Here is a 21793-nt window from a genome sequence, read left to right on the forward strand (position 1 = left end):
AAATACAACACACTGCGTGGCTTGAACAACAGAAGTTTATTTTCTCACAGTTCTGGAGGCTAGAAGTCTAAGACCATGGAGCCTGCAGGGCTGTTTCTGCTGAGGCCTCTCTCCTTGGCCTGCAGATGGCTGCCTTCTTGCTACGTCCTCACATGGCCTTTTCTCTGTGCACATACATCCTTGGTGTCTCTTCCTCTTCTCATAAGGACACCAGTCATATTGGATTAGGCCCCCACCCTTATGACCTCATTTAACCTTAATTACCTCTTTAAATTCCCATCTCCAAACACAGCCACATTCTAAGGCACTGGGGATTAGGGCTTCAACACGTGAATGTGAGGAGAGACAATTCAGTCCATAGCATGCTTCTACACTGAATCCACTGAATTGTATGCCTTTAATATTTTTAATGTGCAGGCTAAGACTTGACTGACTCTTTTCAGTAAATGTTGTGATTTTGAAAAGTATAAGTTTGTTGCAAGCTGCAGAGAGGAAAAAGAAATTATTATCCATACATATTGAAAAGTATCTTCTTTTATGAGTTTTCATTTCCTTGTTAACACTACTCCTTTTCTTCTGTAAAATGTTTAGGACCTTCAGTTATAGAACTAGACTTCTGAGAAAAACATTTCCTTAGAATCCTAAAAATGTAAACCTTCTGAAGAATGTCACACCACCAATGCACGTATTTGCATGAGCTGCACTGTACTCACAGAGGTTTTCTCAGCATGATCAATCAGATGATAAATTGATTGTAAGACGAGTTCGTTTCCCTGTTATAGATGCTAATATATTTTAAGTTCCCATGGAAAATGAGAGTGACACTACAATCTGATGAGGTTATTGATGTAAATTAACTAGCGTGGTACTGGGAACATGGGAATAATTCATTGTTAGTTCCTCACTTAATTTTGAATCGAGTGAAAGGCACATAATAAGTTAGATTTTAAATCCCATTTTGGAAAACCTGTCCATTGTAATATGGTAGAAATAAACTGATAGCTCATGTATGTGCATCAATATTGAGTTGATGAATTTCAGAGTATGCTTTCTCCAAATGTGCTAACATAAAGAATTCAGAATGGGACATGGTCTCATATGTTGCTTGATAAATTGTACAAAAGGGACATTTTGATTAAAAACTCATGGCAGTATGCAACTTTGTATGAGTAGCAGGGAGAAATAAGAGAAGACTATCACTGTTAAGCTAACTCCTTCCTTTGTTCAGGAAATCAGAGATACAAAGACCACCTATTGCTTCTGTAAAATCCTTCATTGATTCAACTAAACTGTTTTTCTTCTTTTCGATATAACCTAGAATACTGGCTGGTAACCAATCATATTTTCTTGAGCAAAAAGGTAATTTATAGATAAGGAAGTGATGGAGCAAAAATGGTCATACCAAACAATATTACCTGCTTTTTATAGGTAAGAGTGAAAAAGAATACTCCCATCGAGTCGTACCATGTACCCTGGCACTGCTGTAAACACTTCACATGGCAATCCTCCCAATAAGCCATGTAGTAAGTTACCACTGTATACCTGTTTTATAGGTGAGGAAATTGAGGCACAGAGAGGTTAAGTGATTTTCCCAGAGTCACACAGCTAGTGAGAGGGCTAGGGTTTGCATCCAGAAATGATCCAGCCAACCTCCCACCCACTCTTGCATAACACCGCTACCAGTGGGAGCTTACCTCTCTCAGACACCATCTGCTTTCCTAATCTTTAAAACAACAACAAAAGGTGAGCCAAAAGAGAATTTGCCATTACAGGGGGTGGAAAAGATCTACTGTTGATAAATATGAATGAGTATAATGACATTTCTATGAACTTTAACAACTATACAAAGCAGATAAGGAATCTGTATGCAGCCGTAGAATGTACCTTGATTTTAACTCTGCCAAATGTAAATAATTTGTTGGATTTTGGATGGTACGGCTAGTGTTAAAATACAGTATTTCATTGTATTCTTATGATTTTCCCAAAGTGCTGAGGATGCAGGCAGAGCCAAACAGGATATAGAAGAGTTGGGCCAAAGACCATGACATTGCAAGCTTAAGTGAGCCAACCTTTATTTGTTCTTTTGTCCAACTAATTCTTGGGTAGTTCCTGCTATGTTCTAAGCACTGTGCCAAACACTCAAGTTCCAAGGGTGAAGAGATTGAACCATTCTGTCCTCAAAGAAGTTACAGTTTAGTGAAGGATAAAGACAAGTGAAAAGGGCAATTAAAATGCAAGGAGAAGAATGCAACATCATTTATAAAGTAGTCTTGCTTTTTTTTTTTTTTTTTAGCAATAGAGACGCAGACATAGAGAATGGACTTGTGGACATGGGGGGAAGGGGAGGTGGGATGAACTGGGAGATTAGGATTGACATATATACACTGCCATGTGTAAAATAGAAAGCTAGTGGGAACCTGCTGTATAGCCCAGGGAGCTCAGCTCAGTGCTCTGTGGTGACCTAGATGGGTGGGAATTGGCGGGGGGAGAGGTCCAAGAGGGAGGCTATATATGTATACGTATAGCTGATTTGTTTTGTTGTACAGCAGAAACGTAACACAACATTGTAAAGCAACTATACCCCAATTTTTAAAAAAGCAAAGAGATAACAGCTATAACAAGGGCAGCAAAGTGCAGAGGGCTATAGAATATATAAGGAGCAATGGACCTGAATTTGGAGGTTGGACATGAGGGCAGGAAATGGAAGCCAAAGCCAATACCAGAATGAAGAGGAATTAGCCAAGCAGAAGTGGGTGGAGGAGACAGACCATTCAGGACAGAGAGAATATGGTTCATGTGAAGAACTTAAGTGTGTTAAGGACATGGGGGTAAAGGATGAAGCTAGACTATGCAGGACCTTATAAGTCTTATTTAGGAATTTGAAAAATGAGAACCTATTAAGAATTTTATGCATAAGAATGTTACAGCCAACTTCACTTTTAAAAGATCGATGACTTGAGGACAGGAAATGAATTGGAGGAAAGAATAACTCTCGAATCAGAGTGAACTATTGAGAGGACTTTACACCCATTCAGGATGAGATGACGGTGGCCTGGGCCACATTGGTGACAGCTGGAATGGAAGGAAATGGAGGAATTTGTGAATTTGTAGAGGTAGAAGGCATGGCCTTGGTGGACGATTATAACATAGTGGGTTATCAAAGTCAGGGTCTTGATAAAGGAGTTTGAAGTCACCTCTATAGAGAAGCCATTGTTATGGTAAGTTGCTTTATTATTATTATTATCCATGAAGATTCCTATGGCATTTTGCTCTCAACCAACTGTGAAAGACAGGAAATACCCTGAGAAAGTCATCTTCCGCTTAAGTAATAACTAATAATGCCTTCTCAGGCAGTAATCCTCCTAATAGCTATTTGCGTTTTAATAAAAGAGTAGTGACACTTAATGACCTTAAAAAGTAACCTCTAAAGTTCCTGGCACCGTTCAGACAAATGGAAAAAATATTAAGGAAAAATGAAGAAGTATTTCTGGTGCCCTTTAGATCACATTATTATTTGTGTTTTTTTTTTTTTTTTTTCGTTTTTTTTTAAACATAGGTGAATCTCTTCATGACTCAAGTGTAGACAAATATATATTTTTTTACATTTATTCTGATTTTTTTTTCTTTTTTTCTTTTTTTTTTTGGCCACACAGCTTGTAGGATTTTAGTTCCCCAACCAGGGATTGAACCCGGGCCCTCAGCAGTAAGAGCACAGAGTCCTAACCCCTGGACTGCCGGGGAAACAGGCCTGCAGAGAAACCAGAGAAATGTGAACAAACCTTGAGTTCCCAGAAATCCCTGCTAAATCACAATTTAGCAAGCCCTAGCTCAGCTGGGGCCACTTGAGTTTCCTAGATGCCATTTTGAAATCACTAGCAACAGATGCTGGCCGTGTATTAAGGCAGAAAGTGGAGAGCTTTCAGTGTAATAGATTTCCCCATTCTGAAATGCAGTCTACACAGCAGCCCCTTTTTAATTCATCATGGTCTTGTAACAAGATTACTGATTATAAAGTCTGGAAATGAATAGGCAGGGATGGAGACAATGTTGGAATTGGTATTTCTTTAATGATTTAGGGAATTATTGGCCATTCATTTTCTACTATTTGTAATTGAAGTCTTGAAATAATGGAATTTATTAGGGGAACGCCTCATTCACCCTTGTATAATGCGAACGTACTGAAATGGCACATGTGGACTTATAAATCGTTTGTGTGCACAAAGGGGCAATACATCACTCCACCCCTCATTCACTCGGTGCTGGAGGAAGGAGAGGCAGGGGAAGTATGAGTTATAGCTTACTAGATGAAACCCCATAACTTCCCTTCTTTCATTTCCAGGAGGCTTTTTTTTTTAATATAACCTTCATATTATTTATACTTGCTGGTCATTCATGATAAAAGGCACTCTTATCATGAGGTTTTTTATCAAGGTTTTTTGTTATTATTTATTTATCAAAACACTCACAAATGTTTTTGACAAAGTCACTTTCAGGCATTCAAACAGATCATCGTCCTGGGCTTGGAGTTTTGGGCCTTGTTGTCTACACAAACTGTGTTGAGTTAGGCCTATGGTCTCTAATACACCAGCCAGAAAATGACCAATGTGTTAAAATCAAATTGAATTATTTCTTTTGGGGTGGTTTTATGTTTAAAGTAAGGGCAGCGTAAACTTTCACTTTCTCATTGAAGCTGTAACAAGAAATTCAGTTATTATTATTATTTTTTTTTTTTTTTTTTTTTTTGGCTGTGTTGGGTCTTCGTTTCTGTGCGAGGGCTTTCTCTAGTTGTGGCAAGCAGGGGCCACTCTTCATCGCTGTGCGCGGGCCTCTCACTATAGCGGCCTCTCTTGTTGCGGAGCACAGGCTCCAGACGCACAGGCTCAGTAGCTGTGGCTCACGGGCTTAGTTGCTCCGCGGCATGTGGGATCTTCCCAGACCAGGGCTCGAACCCGTGTCCTCTGCATTAGCAGGCAGATTCTCAACCACTGCGCCACCAGGGAAGCCCCTCAGTTATTATTTTTAACCACTGCAGAGGTCAGACGTGTTTTATAACACATCTGCTTTTCTTTTTATTTATTTATTTATTTATTTTTGGCTGTGTTGGGTCTTCATTGCTGCGCTCGGGCTCTCTCTAGTTGTGGTGAGCAGGGGCTACTCTTCGTTGCGGTGCGCGGGCTTCTCATTGCAGTGGCTTCTCGTTGCGGAGCACGGGCTCTAGGTGCGCGGGCTTCTCATTGCAGTGGCTTCTCGTTGCGGAGCACGGGCTCTAGGCGCGCAGGCTCAGTAGTTGTGGCTCACGGGCTCTAGAGCACAGGCTCAGTAGTTGTGGTGCACAGGCTTAGTTGTTCTGCGGCATGTGCGATCTTCCCGGACCAAGGCTCGAACCCGTGTCCCCTGCATCGGCAAGCGGATTCTTAACCATTGCGCCACCAGGGAAGTCCCAACACATCTGCTTTAAACATCTGTTTTAAAGCATCCGTTGTCCAGAACTAATTCGGCCTTTTGCTAGTAAAAGTAGTTTCTTATTCCAACTTTAAATTTTTATGCTGGTTGAAATCTCAATCCACTGGGATTAATACCACACATAGGTGAGCCCTGAATCCTAGAATATCTGTCTTAAGGGAATTTGTGTGAAAATATCACAATGCTATATGGATATGAAAAATGATGTCTTTTATGGCTTACATTTGGGGTTCATTTCATGTGTTTAACTTTTCCATTTTATTTTCAAGATCTTCTAGATCCTTGCTACTCAGAGTGTTGTCCTTGGACCAGCAATACCTACGTATCTTGAGAGCTTATTGGAAATGCAGATTCTGGGGTCCCATCCTACCCCACCATCCCCCACTCCAGAATCAGAGACTGCATTTTCACAAGATCCCTACGTGATATGTATACACACTAAAGTTTGAGAAACCCTGCTCTAGATAGCTGTTGGATGGTAGATGACATTTTGAAGGAGCCAAGAATCATTAATGAATCCGAACAGGTTACTTAAGAGGCAAAATAATAATAAAATTGTATTACCTAATATTTTTGAGCATTTAATGTGTTCTAGGTATCATACCAGCTTGATGTTTTTTACATGCATTGTCTCATTTGGGCAGCAGGAAAGTGAAGACTCTTTTTCTGAGGATGAAGAAGTGACTTGGTAAATGGAGAAATTCAGGAATATTCTAGGTAGGATACGGTAACTTAGAGAAAAGGGCTAAATCTAGTGGAAGAATTCAGGATAAGAACAGGTATAGTTTACATATGTGAGGAATATAGACTAGCGCATAGATAAGGGAAACAGGAATATCTTCCAAATGACCAGAAAAAAATGTTACAGTAATGGATTCCACCAAGCAGAGAAGAGCTACTTGGAAGTGACATAGCTAATATTGCTGAAAGCGCATAATGATTTTCATTCATCTTCTCACTTTAGAACAAAGGTTGAAAGACTATATTGCATGTTTACTGTTTATGTAAGTGTACAAATAAATAATATAAATGTATATCACTTTATATGGATCCAGGTCTTTTCGGTGGATAATTTTTACAACCTTAACACTGGCATAGAATTGTGTCATTTTTAATGTATAACCATGAGTATTAATTTTTTTCTTTAAGGAACAGGCTTAAATATAAGCCAGTGGAGGAGAATATAAGTATATTTGGGGATTGAGAGGAACTGGTTTCTAATCTTGATCCTGGCCTGATACTCACCATAATAACTGATAAACTAAACTATGACCAACTAGTCTATTAACAGGATTAGTGTTACTGGTATGTTTCACAGAATTTTCTTTTTGGTGACACCCAAAACTTAGTCTTAGGTGAAGGGCTTTCTGAAATATCAACTCTCTAGGAGAGTTGAAAATGCTTCTATTTGCATGAGTGTTTTTAAGGGATCAGATTATTCTTATTCTAATAGGAAGAATTTTTATCAATTTATAGGAGACACTAAATGATTCCCATTCATGTCATTAGAATCCATTACCATAATTCTACTTCTCTGGAAGTAAATATAAAATGTCAAGTTACCTGGGTAGTAGTATTGTAGATGAGAATTATATTCATTATGTATTGCTGCATAACAAATTACCCAAAACCTCAGCAGCTTAAAACAACAAACACAGTGGGTGAGGAATCCATGTTTGGCTCAGGACTTTCTCAAGGTTGTAATCAAGCTGTGGGTGGGCTGTGATCTCATCTAAACGCTCTACCGAAGGGGATCCAGTCACATGGTTACTGGCCGGCTTCAGTTCCTCCTCACGTGGGCCTTTCCACAGAGCCACCTGTGACATGTCATCCAGCTTCCCACAGGGCAAGCAATCCAGAAGGGCTCGAGAGAGAGAAAACATGCCCAAGACAGAAGCCAGGGTCTTTTTATAACCTAATCTTGGAAGTTACCTTCCATTACTTCTGCCACATTCTATTCGTTAGAATTAAGTCTGTAAGTCCAGCCATACTACAATAAATGAAGAGGATTACACACTTGAGTGTGAATACCAGGAGCGGGGGATGACTGGAGGCTGACCACAATTGGTTTCTTCTTCCTTCTTGATTTCATATTGTCTAACATGTTGGTTTCAGACATGTATTACTTTGTCATAAGGAAATTAAATTGTTAAAGGCAATACAACTAAATTAAAGAGAAAGTATCCTTTCATCAGAAATGTTGATCAGAAAAGTCACTCCTCTTTGGAGCTTTCTTTGTAAGACAGGATTTATTAAGGACGTTCCTGGCCACATATTAGATCGTATCATGAATCCAAGTCTGATGTCATTAACTTAACAGGATTTTGTATAGCTCTCAAATTTTTTGCGCTGAAAAATTGAAATAGCCAACCCACTCCAGGTGGTAGCATGAATATTTCCATCTTTCTCGGTTGCCTGACTGACTCCTTCTTGCTCTGTTCTCAATAGTATGCTTGAGAGCTCCACCCGGCTTGATGAAGAGCACCGGCTGATCGCCAGATACGCGGCGAGACTGGCAGCAGAGTCCACTTCGTCTGTAAGTACCCTGAATGAGAGGATGTCACGTTGATTGTTACCCTAACAGCTGATGCCACAACAGCAGAGCTGAGTAGTTGCTACTGTGCCGTCTGCAAGACCTGAAAACGATCTGGCCTTCCACTGCTTCCATTTTCACTTTCCAGCTATCATTCTGGTCTAGCATGAATCAGAGCTCGAGGTATTCCTGTTACAACAGTGCTGAACCAGACCAATACCCAATTTCTCTGGATAATTCCTAATCAATTAATATAAAGAACAAACAATGATTCAAATCCACAACTGGCTCATATAAGTTTCTACTTTTATCAATATATCAAGAAATATATATCAAAAGTTGTTTCTACTTTTCTCAATATAGCAAGAAAGAGAAAATTATGTCATAAAATCAAAAGAAAACTCTGCATCACATGTCAAAGTTCCCATATGCCAGACTTCGCTACAGAAGACCATTTAGGATATAAAATATAAGACCTCACACTTCTTCATTAGCAACACAAATCGTTTCTTTGTTAGAAGAAATGCTAATTAAAAATGAGAGAAAAGCTTTATGAAAGCCAGACCTTTACCAAGTTTAAACCTTTCCCTATGGTTAGTTTTCTAGAAATGACAAATCAGGCTGAGTTTCACCACGTCTTTGGGCTTAGGCAATGGGTGTTATTTTTTAAAGCTTGGCATTCTTTGGTAGAAAGATTAGTTGTAATTTTTTTAAATTTGTTTTAAAAACAATAAAAACTGACATTGAGGAATTTCTATAATGTACGGTAGAGCAAAGAAAGCAAGGCACAGGGAAGTCTACATAATCTGACCCTGCTTTTATAAAACAATATCAAATAAGCCCTTGACTAAATACACATACACATAAATACATATATATAAATATGGTATATGAGGCATATATACATATATATTCTTATATAATCATATTCTTATATATATGTGATTATGTAAGAATGGAGAGGGACTTCCCTGGTGGCACAGTGGTTAAGAATCCACCTGCCAATGCAGGGGACACGGGTTCGAGCCCTGATCTGGGAAGATCCCACATGCTGCCGAGCAACTAAGCCCGTGCACCACAACTACTGAGCCTGTGCTCTAAAGCCCGCAAGCCACAACTACTGAGCCCGCACGCCACAACTACTGAAGCCCGCGCGCCTAGAGCCCATGCTCCGCAACAATAGAAGCCACCACAATGAGAAGCCCACGCACCACAACGAAGAGTAGCCCACTTGCCTCAACTAGAGAAAGGCCGAGCGCAGCAGCGATGACCCAACGCAGGCAAAAATAAATAAATAAATAAATAACTTTATTTAAAAAAACAAAAGAACGGATAAATTTATGACTGCATATACACCAGTTGTTAAAGCTGGTTGCAATCCATCAGTGTAAAATTACATATATGAATAAAGAAATGCTAAAAGTACGTTGACCAAAAGAAGAAAAGAAAGTCATTTTAACTATGACTTTAAAACTATACAATTTTTAATTGTATATTACAGTGGTTGAACAGTAACTCTAGAGAAAGAGATACCTCAGCAGTGATATATTTTTTTAACCCCACCTTTACTGAAAGAATAGTTGCGATGAGAACAGCATGGCAAGAATGAACTAGTTCCCCAAAGACTTCAAGTCAGAAAGCTAAAAACCAGTTTTTCCCATGTTTTGTATATTTGCCTGCCAAAGGATTCTATTCTGCTTTCACTGCATAGATGTGCTCCAGATCCTCAAAAAAGCTGGTCCTTAGGAGGGGAATGGCCATTTAATTTTACGTGTTTGCTTTTTTTTGTTTTGATAGAAATAGTTTTTTCTTTCTTGTGCATATCTCACGACTCCTGTCTCTTCAAACACAGGTCGGTTCCCCTTTCCAGTACTAAATAGTATAAACCACATATTTTCCAGCAGCCAGCACAGCAGAGGAGTGCCCCTGACATCTCCTTCACGATTGATGCAAATAAGCAACAAAGGCAGCTGATCGCAGAACTAGAAAACAAGAACAGGTAAGGCTTTTGGGACACACTGGCTTTTTCGATCAAAGCACACATTCATTAATAACCTGTAGTCATGCTTTTAAATATCCAGGTTTTTTCACCCTGTAGGCATATAAATATAAGGGAAGACATCTAGAGTCAATGATGCTGGCTTCTGAAAAGCTAATCTTTAAATTTTAGATCATCAGAAACTTCACGAGGGAAAAAATAATTATATATATATATATATATATATTATTTCTGAGATGTCGATGCAATTAACGTAGTCTCCCTAGACAGTCTCATTTCCCTTTTTCTGACACACTTATTTTTGTTAAGGAGCTGTCTAAGGCAGAAGGGCGCTCCTGGGTGCTAGGAGGAAAGTATCTCAGCCCCCCAGAGACAAGCAGAAGGCTCGCTAGGGAGGGGTCCTGTGAGGATCCCCAGCTAAAGGGGCATCTGGGGTGACCACCCAGTTGTTCAAGCCAAACATTTCCACGCCCAACCCATCAGTAGGTTGTCTCTTTATTCAACACAGACTGATTCACAGTCTGGCCCCGTGGCAGTTCCCAAAACCTGTGCACTTCATGTCCTCCATTACCACTCAATCCAACCTGTCATTTCATATCATGTTCTTTCTTGTTCAGAACCCACTGGTGATTTTCCACCCACTTTGAATAAAACCCACCGCTCTTACCACAGTCTGCAGGTCCTACCTGACCTGATTCCAGCCTCTCTTGCCAGCCACAGCCTGCCTGGCTCATTACACTCCTGCTTCTTTCTTTCTTTACAGCCTTTAAAGTATCGGTTATTCTCGCAGCTTAGAAAGCTCTTCCTCGGGGTCTCTGCAGAGATGGCTCCTTCGTATCACTCAGATCTCAGCTCAAATGCCACCTCCTAAAAGATCACCTCTCTAATCTCTCCCACTACCTCTTATTCCAGGAACCACTCTCTGTTACATCCGTGTGTGTGTGTGTGTATGACATCTCTCTCTGAAAAAAAGTCGCATTTAAGTGTTTGTTTCCTTTTTATTGTCTGTCTTCCCTGACTGATATAGAAGTTCTTTGAGAACAGAGGCCGTGACAAATGGCCCCTGAGTTCCAGAACCATGCCTGGTACATTGTAACAGTGTAGAAACTCAGTCAATATATACTGAGTGAGAAAGTAATAAATGTCTGAGTCAGATCTCAAACTCAATGCTGAGTAAGCCCGATATAAGAACAACTTGTACATTCTGTATTTCTTAGAACAACACCAAGCTGTCTTAATACTTAATCTCATCTTTAAACACTGATGTCCCTTCTGAGATCAGACCGGTAAAGGAGGGGGTTGTGATCATTGTTGCATGCCCGTAGAGTTTGACCTGAAAATTTTGGGATAAATGGTCATGCTATTCTTTAAAATTCTATAGAAAAAAAAAAAATTAAAAGGAAGATACAAACTCACTTGGCACATTTTCATATTCTTAGAAAGAAAAAAAGACTAAAGTGAAAATTTACAAGCCCACAAATATCTTGGTTGCAGTTTTAATCTACTCTCCCACCTCTCCAAAGCACTTTGTTTTCCCTTCCGATTCTCCGCTTCCACTCAGCATGGGGATAGCACACTTGAGGGGAAATCGGGACTTCCTTTAAGGAAATACCCCAGGGGTATCTACCTCCATGTGGGATTCCAGAATCAGCAAGAAACCCCATGAATGTGCTGGCTGTACCATGCTACCACTCTTACTGCTTGTTTCTAGGGCATTTTGGGATTGCAATCTCTGAATACGTGTTTTTAGGATGAGAGGGAATAAAGGAATGGAAATGAGAAGAGATGGCAAAAAGAGAGCTTCATCCTTTCCCTGAGTTCTCTCCCCACCCCGTGCCTGAAGAGCATCTAGTCCTTCCTGAACTCATCTCTCTAAGCCAACGGCCTCATGCCTTCCAAAGACCCCAGAACCACATCCCAGAAGCTTATCCAGGTCACAGTTCCTGCACCATGGAAATTCACCCAGGGATCCAATGGTCTCCAAAGTGACAGTTAACCCAATAATCAGATCTCTGGGCTTCAAGGAAGGATAGAATTCCTCACTTTACCCCGTGACTACCCTAGGTAGTCATTTAGACATTTCAGAAATGATCTTTAGAAGACAATGCTTTCTTAGAGTATCCTTAGAGGAATCAGTTAGAGTTAGTATTAGGAGTAGCTGGACTCTTCAGATTACATTGTGGAAGTCACAGCCTGCCTAGGCTAGACCTGTCCAAGCAAGTACCAAAGACTGAGGGAGTCGAACATATATGGGCTTTGGGGCAAACCCCCCTGAGTTCAAATGACTGCTACCGCCTACTTATTGAAATTGGGCAAGACTTTTAACTGGTATGTGCTTGATTCCCTCATTCATAAAACAGATAATAGCAGCACCAATAGAACTATTGGTACTCTACTAGTCTATATACAATAGAACTGTTATGAGGATTAAATAAGACTAAAGAAGACAGCACAGTCCCTGGGTGTAGTCTAAACACTTCATGCTCCTTACCTATCTTACCTTTATTCTCATCTGATCAGAGCTGCTTCTCTCTTTTTCTTCCTTGGGCTAAATGGCTGTGTCATGGTTCTGTCCTGAGAACCGACAAGGAAAACTAGTGGGAGTCACAGAATGTCAGGATGTTAGCCCTCAAGATCTTGGAAATCTCAGTTCACTGATTTTCAGGCTGAGCTCTCTGGGAGTTCGGGAGCTCTCTGTAGGGGTGTGTGAAGAGGAAGAAGAGCTAGTAGCACAGGGCACCCCCCCCCCTTTCTTTAACCAGAGAAGTTCCTTCTTAACTGTGTAACATGTTGGGTTTCCATGGAAGATTTCTTTTAAAGAAAATTTTCCACTATAGAACACCAAGGGGGACAAAAAAAAAAGTTGAAAACCACTGAATTATGGTCCAAGCTCCTCACCATACCCAGGAGAGGTGTAGTGACTCACTGGAAATTAGCTTCTTGATTCTGGCATGTTTGTGAAGCAGGAGGTTGTAAATCAGCCTCTCAGATGGAAAGCCAACCATCCCCCTTGCTCACCAAGTTCACCTTCCATTCTTGGTGCTTCGTTCTGTCTTATGGGCTCTTCTGCATTTTGCTGGATGGGAGACTGACCCCTCCCCCAAGAACCTGTGACTTCTAACCTTGCTTAATAGCTTCTAACTCACTTAGGGATAATTTGTCTTACATCGGTCACCCATCCCTGTGGCTGGCCTAATGTTCACCTCAATGCAGGGCAGCCCAGGCCCCAACATCAATAATAGACTGACATGTCTCACCCCTGACAGAGGTCACACCAATAGCACTCTTATGTCACAGAGTCAATTACAGTGAATCCTTTTAAAAGCACTTTCCTTCATAAGGCTACCCTTATTCAGATACATTGTTAAGGCTGAAAATATCAAGGAAAAGAGAAAGAATTTTGCCTACCTGGGGGCTCCTCAGATAAATTCAGTGAGAAGAATTTCATTCCTGGTGAGAGAATGGGGTTATTTAGTTTTGCAAAATGAGCACCATTTATCCTTATTTTTTCCAAGCATCTCTTACTTGGTAGCTGCAGGTACTTTACGGTGTCAGACTGAGATCATAAATAAGAGGAAGATTCATTTTTGTCTCTTAAGCAGCGCGCTTTGCAAAGTTGAACACATTACCACAGCATTATATTACTGACTAGAGAGAGTATTAGGTCCTGGGGAGAACACTCAGCTTGAAGGCTCAAATGACATATTGCAGAGTCTTCCTAGTTTGCATGTACTGGAGATGAAGGCAGTATCCCCTCACCCAGAGCACCCAACTGTTGCAGGAGGGGGCAACAATGTTCCAGGGCCGGAGAGTGGGCTCTTGTCTAACACTCAGAAATGAATTGTCCAAGGAGACACATATTGACAAAGCAAAGAGTTTATTGGGAACGAACGGGCGCCCGGGGGGGAGAGCAGCAGGGTAAGGGAACCCAGGAGAACTGCTCTGCCACGTGGCTCGCAGTCTCAGGTTTTATGGTAATGGGGTTAGTTTCCGGTTGTCTCTGGCCAATCATCTTGCTTGGCCCATATTTGGTCTGACTCAGGGTCCTCCCTGGTGGCGCGCGCATCTCTCATCCAAGATGGATTCCAGCACGAAGGATTCTGGGAGGTTGGTCGTCTCCTCCCTGTCTTGGCCCCTCCCGAATTCTCCTGGTTAGTTTTTGGTGGCAGCACCATGTTCCTTATCAGAACCTCCTGTTGTGAGACAACTCAGGCAAGCAGTTATCAGTTACCATCGTACCTGGCCAAGGCGGGCGGTTTCGGTCAATGGTTCCCTAACCCAACTAGCTACAGCCAACACCTCGTAAACACAGTCGGTTAATGAGGGTTGGTTCTGCTCCAACACATAGGATGACCCCTTCTTTCTTTGCTCTGGTGGCCCTGATCTACTCAGATGTTAGATCCTGGACATCCTGGAAGTTAACTGACCTGGGTTTCTTATCTTCCTCCTCTCTCCCAAGAGAAATCTTACAGGAGATCCAGAGGCTGCGGCTAGAGCATGAGCAAGCTTCTCAGCCCACTCCGGAGAAGGCGCAGCAAAACCCCACTCTGCTGGCAGAGCTCCGCCTCCTCAGGTAAGAAAAGGAGCCCAAGGCGTCTCAGGAAATACAGGTGTCTGAGATCATCAATAAAGTCTAACAGTGTCCACCAGAAAACGGTCCTCAGCCACCATAGCTGCTAACGTCTGTTTGCTTTTTTTTTTAATAGCACGCATCTAATTGCTGGAATTTGGAGGTTTGGGAAAGAGGCTGTTTATTTTATTTTATTTTTTTCTTTGACACAGAGAAAAGGAAACAGTGTTCTTTAGATCCGAAACAAAATGTTTCACTGGAAAACAGAATTTTTTATAGTGCACTCTTTTTTTTATTAAAGTATAGTTGATGTACAATATTATATAAGTTACAGGTGTACAATATAGTGATGCCCAATTTTTAAAAGTTATACCTCATTTATAGTTTTTATAAAATATTGGCTGTATTCTGTGTTGTACACTATATCCTTATAGCTTATTTTATACATAATAGTTTGTACCTGTTAATGTCCTACCCCTATGTTGCCACTCCCCCCTTCCCTTTCCCCATTGGTAACCACTTGTTTGTTCTCTGTATCTGTCTTACTGGAAAAAATTTGAACTCAACTCTTTTTAGTTCTTTGCACTATCAACAATAGGTTTATGATAAAAGTGATCAACAAAACAAACATGTAAACAACTAAAGAATCATCACAGTTTTTTAAATTTAAAAATTTACCTGTGACCCATAAATTGTCTCTAAATCTTGGTCCCTAATAGCTTTGCATACAGATTTTCATACCTTCTTGTTCTACAAATGAATTTAAAGGCCTGGTGTTACCTAGTCTGTCATCATGAAATATTTGAGTTGGGAAGGACCTAAGAAGGTCATTTGGTTCAAGCCCTGAATTTCAGGGCACTTCTCAGGGTCAGAGCGGTAGAGAGTAGTAGGACGTGGATGAGAATTGTGACCACGTGCAAAAGGAGAGTCACACCATGGGCTCCAATCAGACTTCACCACCATACCTTGAATATGACACTTACCCAAACCTGTCTGTGTAATAAACAACACAAACATAAACTCAAAGACATTCCCTCATGGAAATGTCATATGGATATTTCACTACAAGGCACTTGTAGTTAGCAAGCATAACATTCTTTCCATCTTTCAGTTTGGATGCCAAGTATATTTCAGGTAAATCTAACTCTGAGGCATAATTTTTATAATAAGTACAGATGCCTCTTCTCAGAAACCCTTGCCAGAGTTAGAGTGCCACTTACTTCCTCCATACAAAGAGACTAAATTAAGTAGATTCTGTATGGCTATATTTGGATTTTACCAAGTCCCTATTGATTGTAGTCATGGATGTTTCTGGGGATTCCACTCTAACCCTGCACTTTGGCCATATTAACATCTGAGCACTCAGCACATCTGGCCAGGGGGCAGGCCCTGCCTCTCAGCTGGGATCCAGTCTCCCCAGGTTTGTGCACCTGGCTAGAGGGGCAGACCCACCAAAGGCATGAGTTACGGAAAGGAGACCTATAGAACTTGCAGCTTGTGGAGGCTGCTTGATGTGAAGAGATCACATCATACTTTGGAAGAACAAAATAATTTAATGGAAGAAACAGAAATTCTTCCTTTTCAACGTAGGGGATTTCTGGTCCTACTTTCACAGAGATGTATTAGAAATTCTTGCACATTCTACTACCATCACCCAGAAGGGATGAAAATGAAAAGAAGGAAAAAGTGATGTTTTACATCCTCCTCCTCAAGGGCATATGAAAGTAAAATCACTGCTTGAAAGCATCTTTTGCCAAATAGGATCATGTAGGCCCTCCAGACGCACAAGTTAAGAAAGTTAAGTCTAGTGTACACAGAAATATAACTGAATAAACCAACTTAGAAATAGAATAGTCATTCATCTACACCTCAGGGCACCCTGTCTCTGCCTGGAATGTTCTTTATACCTCTTCACTGGCCGTCCCATTCTCTAGTGGAAGGGTGGTGACTAGGAATTTTCATAAGCATTTTCACTGGTTCCCCCCAGTTAGCATTTGCTTTTCAAAGTATTTGGTTCTGTTAGGATGATACCATCTGGGAAGGCATCTTTATGTGCCTGGTTCACTGATGATGACTTTTCCAACTGATATTTCTTCCCTCCTTGACGTTGCTATCTTGGAACAGACCAATAATTCTAACCATCCTCTGGCCCTGACTCGTGGGCATTCCCATGACCCCAGCCTAGCTCAAAGCTACACTAAGGAGTCTGGCTCTGTGAGGAACTTCTAGACTTTCGGCCCACACTGTCAGCTGGTGGCCCACACATAAGGCTTGAGGCTTGAGACACCTAAATCCTAGCTGATTCACTTGCCTGCCTCCATATTCTCCACATTTCTTCTGCCTGGAAGAAGAAGTACCCTCCCTTGAAGTATATTTCTTTAGATGCTTATGAACCATTTATACTGTGCCTTAAGCACTTTAACAATTTGGGGATTTCAAAGATACCCTGACATCCCAGATTAAGAAAACCTGCTCTGGGTGTTTTCTCTTTTAGTCATTTCAGACTTTCAAAGAATTCCAAAACAATGACCTCTTGCCAATTACTTTGGCCTTGAGTTCCCATTGAGGGGTGACCATGTGAAGCCGCCAAAAGAACTCCTTATTGTAGCTTTGACAGAGGTCTTCTCCACCTGTTACATCCTTTCTGGGCCTCTTATTGAGAAGCCAACAGGAGAAATTTCTTTAGTAGGGGAATGGGGGCAGCAAGATCAGAGCTTTGCTTTTCATGAACACATAGTTTATTTTTATCTTAAGGGCACCATGACCTTTCTAAATGATCATATTTCCCTTTTTACTTTAGCCACAAGGAAGTGGAAAGCCAGGTTTGCAACCCAGATCTGGCAACTGAATAGGATTATAGGATAGGCATTTCTGTGTGCTAATCTGACACTTTCTATGCACTAAGCTCTACATACACTGTTCCATACAGTAGCTGTAAAAAAAATCCTGGGAGCTGGACATTATTATTATAGTCTTTTTATAGATAAAGAAACTGAGATTCACAGCAGTTAAATAACTTGCCCAAGATCCTGCACAATGAGCATCACAGGTATATTCTCTCTCTTTTCCTTGGGTCTTAATTATCTCCTGCCTGTACTATTATAATAAACACTTACCTGATTCCCAGCCTCTGGTCCATCTACACTGCTATCAGATTTATCATCCTCCATTTTATTGTTCATTTAGTTCATTCATCTTGAGGATATTGCTATCAATCCTACAACAGGAAGCCATTAGAGGATGAGTTACATATCAGGTTAACACAGTGGATTAGATTGTCAAGTCAGAGTCACATGATCTTACCCTAGTATTGGGCTTTACTCATAATTTCAAGAATACAGGCAATCAAGAGGCACAGATGAAGCAGAGAAAGGGCTGGAACATTCCATGTGGTTCCCCAGGTCTTTCCTTCCCATATTGGAGGGAGTATCTGAGGGAAATTTTGCAAGGTGATCTAGTGAGCCTTCCCACTGCAGAACCATTAAAGACAGCTAAAGAACTATGTTTGCAAAGACAATACCATGTTCTATCATGAAGAAAACATTAATGAAAACTGCAGAAGCAACTTGACACTACAAATCTTAAGAAAAACGAGTATAAATTTTCATATCTATCCCTTGCCTAAAAAATAAGCATCATATTATACACATGGCATTCTTTTCAAAGTATATAAAATTATTCTTCAAGAAAATGTATTAATATAAAGAGACTCTTTTTTGTTTCACCAATTAAAAATGGAATAATAATCTCTGATGCAAGTCTGTGGTTTCCAGACTTGAATGTCATTAGACCAGCTTAATTTTTTTTATTATTTTGGGGAAACAACATAAAGTTGAGTACTTTTTGTTTTACCATATAATGACATTTTTAAACTACCATCATCTGTTATTGCAAGTTTCATGAATGACAGTATATTTTTCAACTTTTTATTTTGAAAAAAATTTTAAGCCTACAGAAGTGTTGTAAGAATATCACAATGAATTTCCTTCTACGCTTCACCCAGAGATTGCGAACGTTTTGCCACACCCTTCTGCATCTCCCTATATATGTTTATATATGTAAATTACATACACATTTTTGATGAGCCATTTGAGAGTAAATTGCAGACATTATAACACTTTACCCCTAAATACTTCTGTATATATTTTCTAAGAAAAAAGAAGACATTCTCTTGTATAACCATGGTATCATCATCAAATTCAGGAAAGTTAATATTGTTATTTATTACTATCTAATATACAGTTCATATTAAAATTTTGCCTATCGTCCCAACACTGTCCTAAAGAAAGTAGGTTTTAACACACACACAAAGTTAGAAATAATCTGACAGAATAACAGAATAAAAAGCATTCGTTCAGACATGAATATTTTTAGCTCTATGAAAATTAAATCACTACTTAGTCCTTGTTTTCTCATTTTTCCTTGGAACAGTGGAGGCTACATGTGTTACCCACATTTGGTAACCACTGGTATAAACACTTATAGAGAAGATGTTATTAAATGAATGTTTTTTAAAAAATTTAATTCAATCAAATGCATGAAAGAGTAAATGTCGTATTTTGAAAGAGTACTACTGTAAGATAAATGTACAAGTAAGGTTTTTTTCAATGTTGGTTAATTATAGATTACTATAAGCTAACTTTTTCTGGTAGTTTTTGGATGCTTCTCTTAATATTTCTTACCTATAATATTAGAAGTTTGCTTCAACCTTCTTCTCAAAGTGCTCTTATGGTCAAAAGGCCAAAATTTATAGAACAGTATCTAGAAGAGAACTGGAAATAAATCAGAAACATTATCTACTCTTCTGCCAAGCCCTTCTGAGGATGTAGCTGGAACACCATGTGCAGACAAGGTCAAAGAAAAAACAGCTAATGGGTTTGTCATTGAAGAATATTTTCGAATTGGGCAAGATTTTCAAAATTAGAACGCTACAGGCCAGGAAGACCAAAGACTAAAATAAGATACCATTAAAGTCTATAAAATTATGATGTTCCTTGTCCTTGGGATTCAGAAAAGAGGCAACTGTAAAGAAAATCAAAGGAAGGATTGCTCTGGAATAAGCTTTAAGTGGCAATAAAAGCCAAAAATATAAATATTTTCAAAAACAGTGATGTATTTATAAGTTTTAAATTCATAATTCATTATAGAGAAGGCCTATATGAACGCAAATTTAAAATGTCTCATTTATATCCATAACCTGTCCTCCCACAAAATATCTTTTGATTGGATGAGTCATTGACCTAACTCAGTGTGACATTCTTATATTGTCAGTTTTTCATTTCAGAGTCCCTGCTATAGCTCCACTTAATATTGTGTCTGTGCCATTGAGATTAGGCATACTTATTCATACATTAACACATACATGGTTAAAGCATCCACACACTTTTTAAAATATAATTTCCAATATTTCAAAATCAGACAGAAGCCTTTGGGGCAAGGAAAAAATGTATATATTACTTTTTCACTAATGGTCATGAAATAATAGATTTGAAATAGATTTGGAAAATATCCTTATACTTCAGAAATGTGAATCATTAATATTCGTGTCCTTCATTGTTTTCATTCTTGCTGGCAGCTGATAGAAGTTCTGCAAAACAAACCAAAATTAAGCAAACACAAACCTTGTAGATTATTAGAACAACTGTATAGGAACTCCTTTTTTTCTGACCTCACTCTATGCAGCCAAACCCAAGCCAGAAGATTTATATCGAATATAAAAACTATACCACGAATATTTCTACTCTGAAAGGCACCACATTGCATACTAAGAATTGAAGAGATGAAAAATGTACTTTTCTAAATCTGATTTCCAGACACTAAGGTGATCAGTGTTTTCTGTGAGATTTACAAAAGGGTCCTTGGGTTCGGAGGATCTGAGGGATTGGCCTTTTTCAGTGACAGTTTGGTTTTTGTTTGTTATCTCAAGGGGACCCAATGGCACAGCACAGGGCCCATGACATAATAAGCATTCAGAAAAGATTTCATTAAATAGTTAATTCAGGGTAGATGGGGGTAAATATCCAATAAGAGTTTAATTTTGTCTTAGTATGACTTTTAACAAATAAACATACACCCAAGCTATAATTGTTCATTCATTTGACATTTCCCTGCCTGGTAACCTATGTCAAAGACCCAGAGATGCCCTTTTTCTAGCAGTCCACAAGACTGGCAAATGTGATTAGCTCAGTGAATTGAATGGTGTTTCTGATGACAACTGCTTCTTTCTTAGACAGCGCAAGGATGAGCTGGAACAGAGAATGTCTGCTCTCCAGGAGAGCCGGAGAGAGCTAATGGTCCAGTTAGAAGGTCTCATGAAGCTACTAAAGGTAAGATGTTTCAAATAAATGTTTCCTAGACCTACGACTATGGCATTTGTAAAAATTTTTTTTTAATTAAAAAAATAAAAGAAATTTGCACATAATGTGCAATGGTTTTTTCAATTACTATATGTGAGTTCCTCCAAAATGTGGTTTCAAACTCAGTTTTAGTATCTTTTCTTAGACACATCAAATGATAGCAGTCAATTATAGGGCTCATTCTTATCCATTTCCTGGAACCAGACTACTGAGGACCTTCATGGCACAACTTATTTCCATTTGGCTCATTTACAGTTCCTTTTGTCCTTCGAAGTAATAAAACTGGATTTTTTTAGAAATATTTTACATTTCATAGCCTTCAGAAATTCTGACTCATCTGAACAGAAGCTAGAATCTAATTCAGAAAATGAAGATACAGCCATTAAATAATTTTGGTGATTATAGTTTTATTAAGAGGAGTAACTTTGTTAATTTCAGTAAATGTCGTCAAATCTGTGTGGCTTTAGCGGCAAGTCACATAACTTCTCTGGGTTTCAAATGCAAATTGTAAATAGGAATATCTCCTTAACTTTTCTGCAGGTAGAATATTTAATAAGATGATCTATAGAAGTCCTCTGCAGAGTGTTATAATAATAATTCTCATTGGGAAGTGGCATTCTTTCTTTCATAAATCTTATTCCCTTCTTCAGTATGCACTAAATTGCATTTCAACTCAAAAGTAGACTAATTATGGCCTCATGTCCATGATTGCCCCAGCAGAGGTTTCAGTGCTCTGTTGTCATCCTGCCTGATGTAAATAAGCATGAACCAGTATAGACTGGAACTGTGACATGCCAAAGTCAGGAACTAAAACTTCTGATAAAAGGACATAGGCAAAGTCTCTGGGACAACTCACTTGTGAGACAAGATGT

General features: G+C 39.5%; 1 protein-coding gene across 1 annotated transcript in view; it reads left to right on the forward strand.

Moving 5' to 3' along the window:
- Window positions 1-21793, forward strand: part of DTNA (dystrobrevin alpha) — a 285381-nt gene that overhangs the window by 242815 nt on the left and 20773 nt on the right. The window contains exons 16-19 of the mRNA XM_068563775.1: window positions 7912-7999; window positions 9898-9995; window positions 14455-14568; window positions 20795-20891. Coding sequence (XP_068419876.1) covers window positions 7912-7999; window positions 9898-9995; window positions 14455-14568; window positions 20795-20891 — 397 coding nt within the window. The remainder of the gene's footprint in view (window positions 1-7911; window positions 8000-9897; window positions 9996-14454; window positions 14569-20794; window positions 20892-21793) is intronic.

This window comes from Eschrichtius robustus, chromosome 14 (assembly GCF_028021215.1).
Source record: "Eschrichtius robustus isolate mEscRob2 chromosome 14, mEscRob2.pri, whole genome shotgun sequence".
NCBI classification, from domain to species: Eukaryota; Metazoa; Chordata; class Mammalia; order Artiodactyla; family Eschrichtiidae; genus Eschrichtius; species Eschrichtius robustus.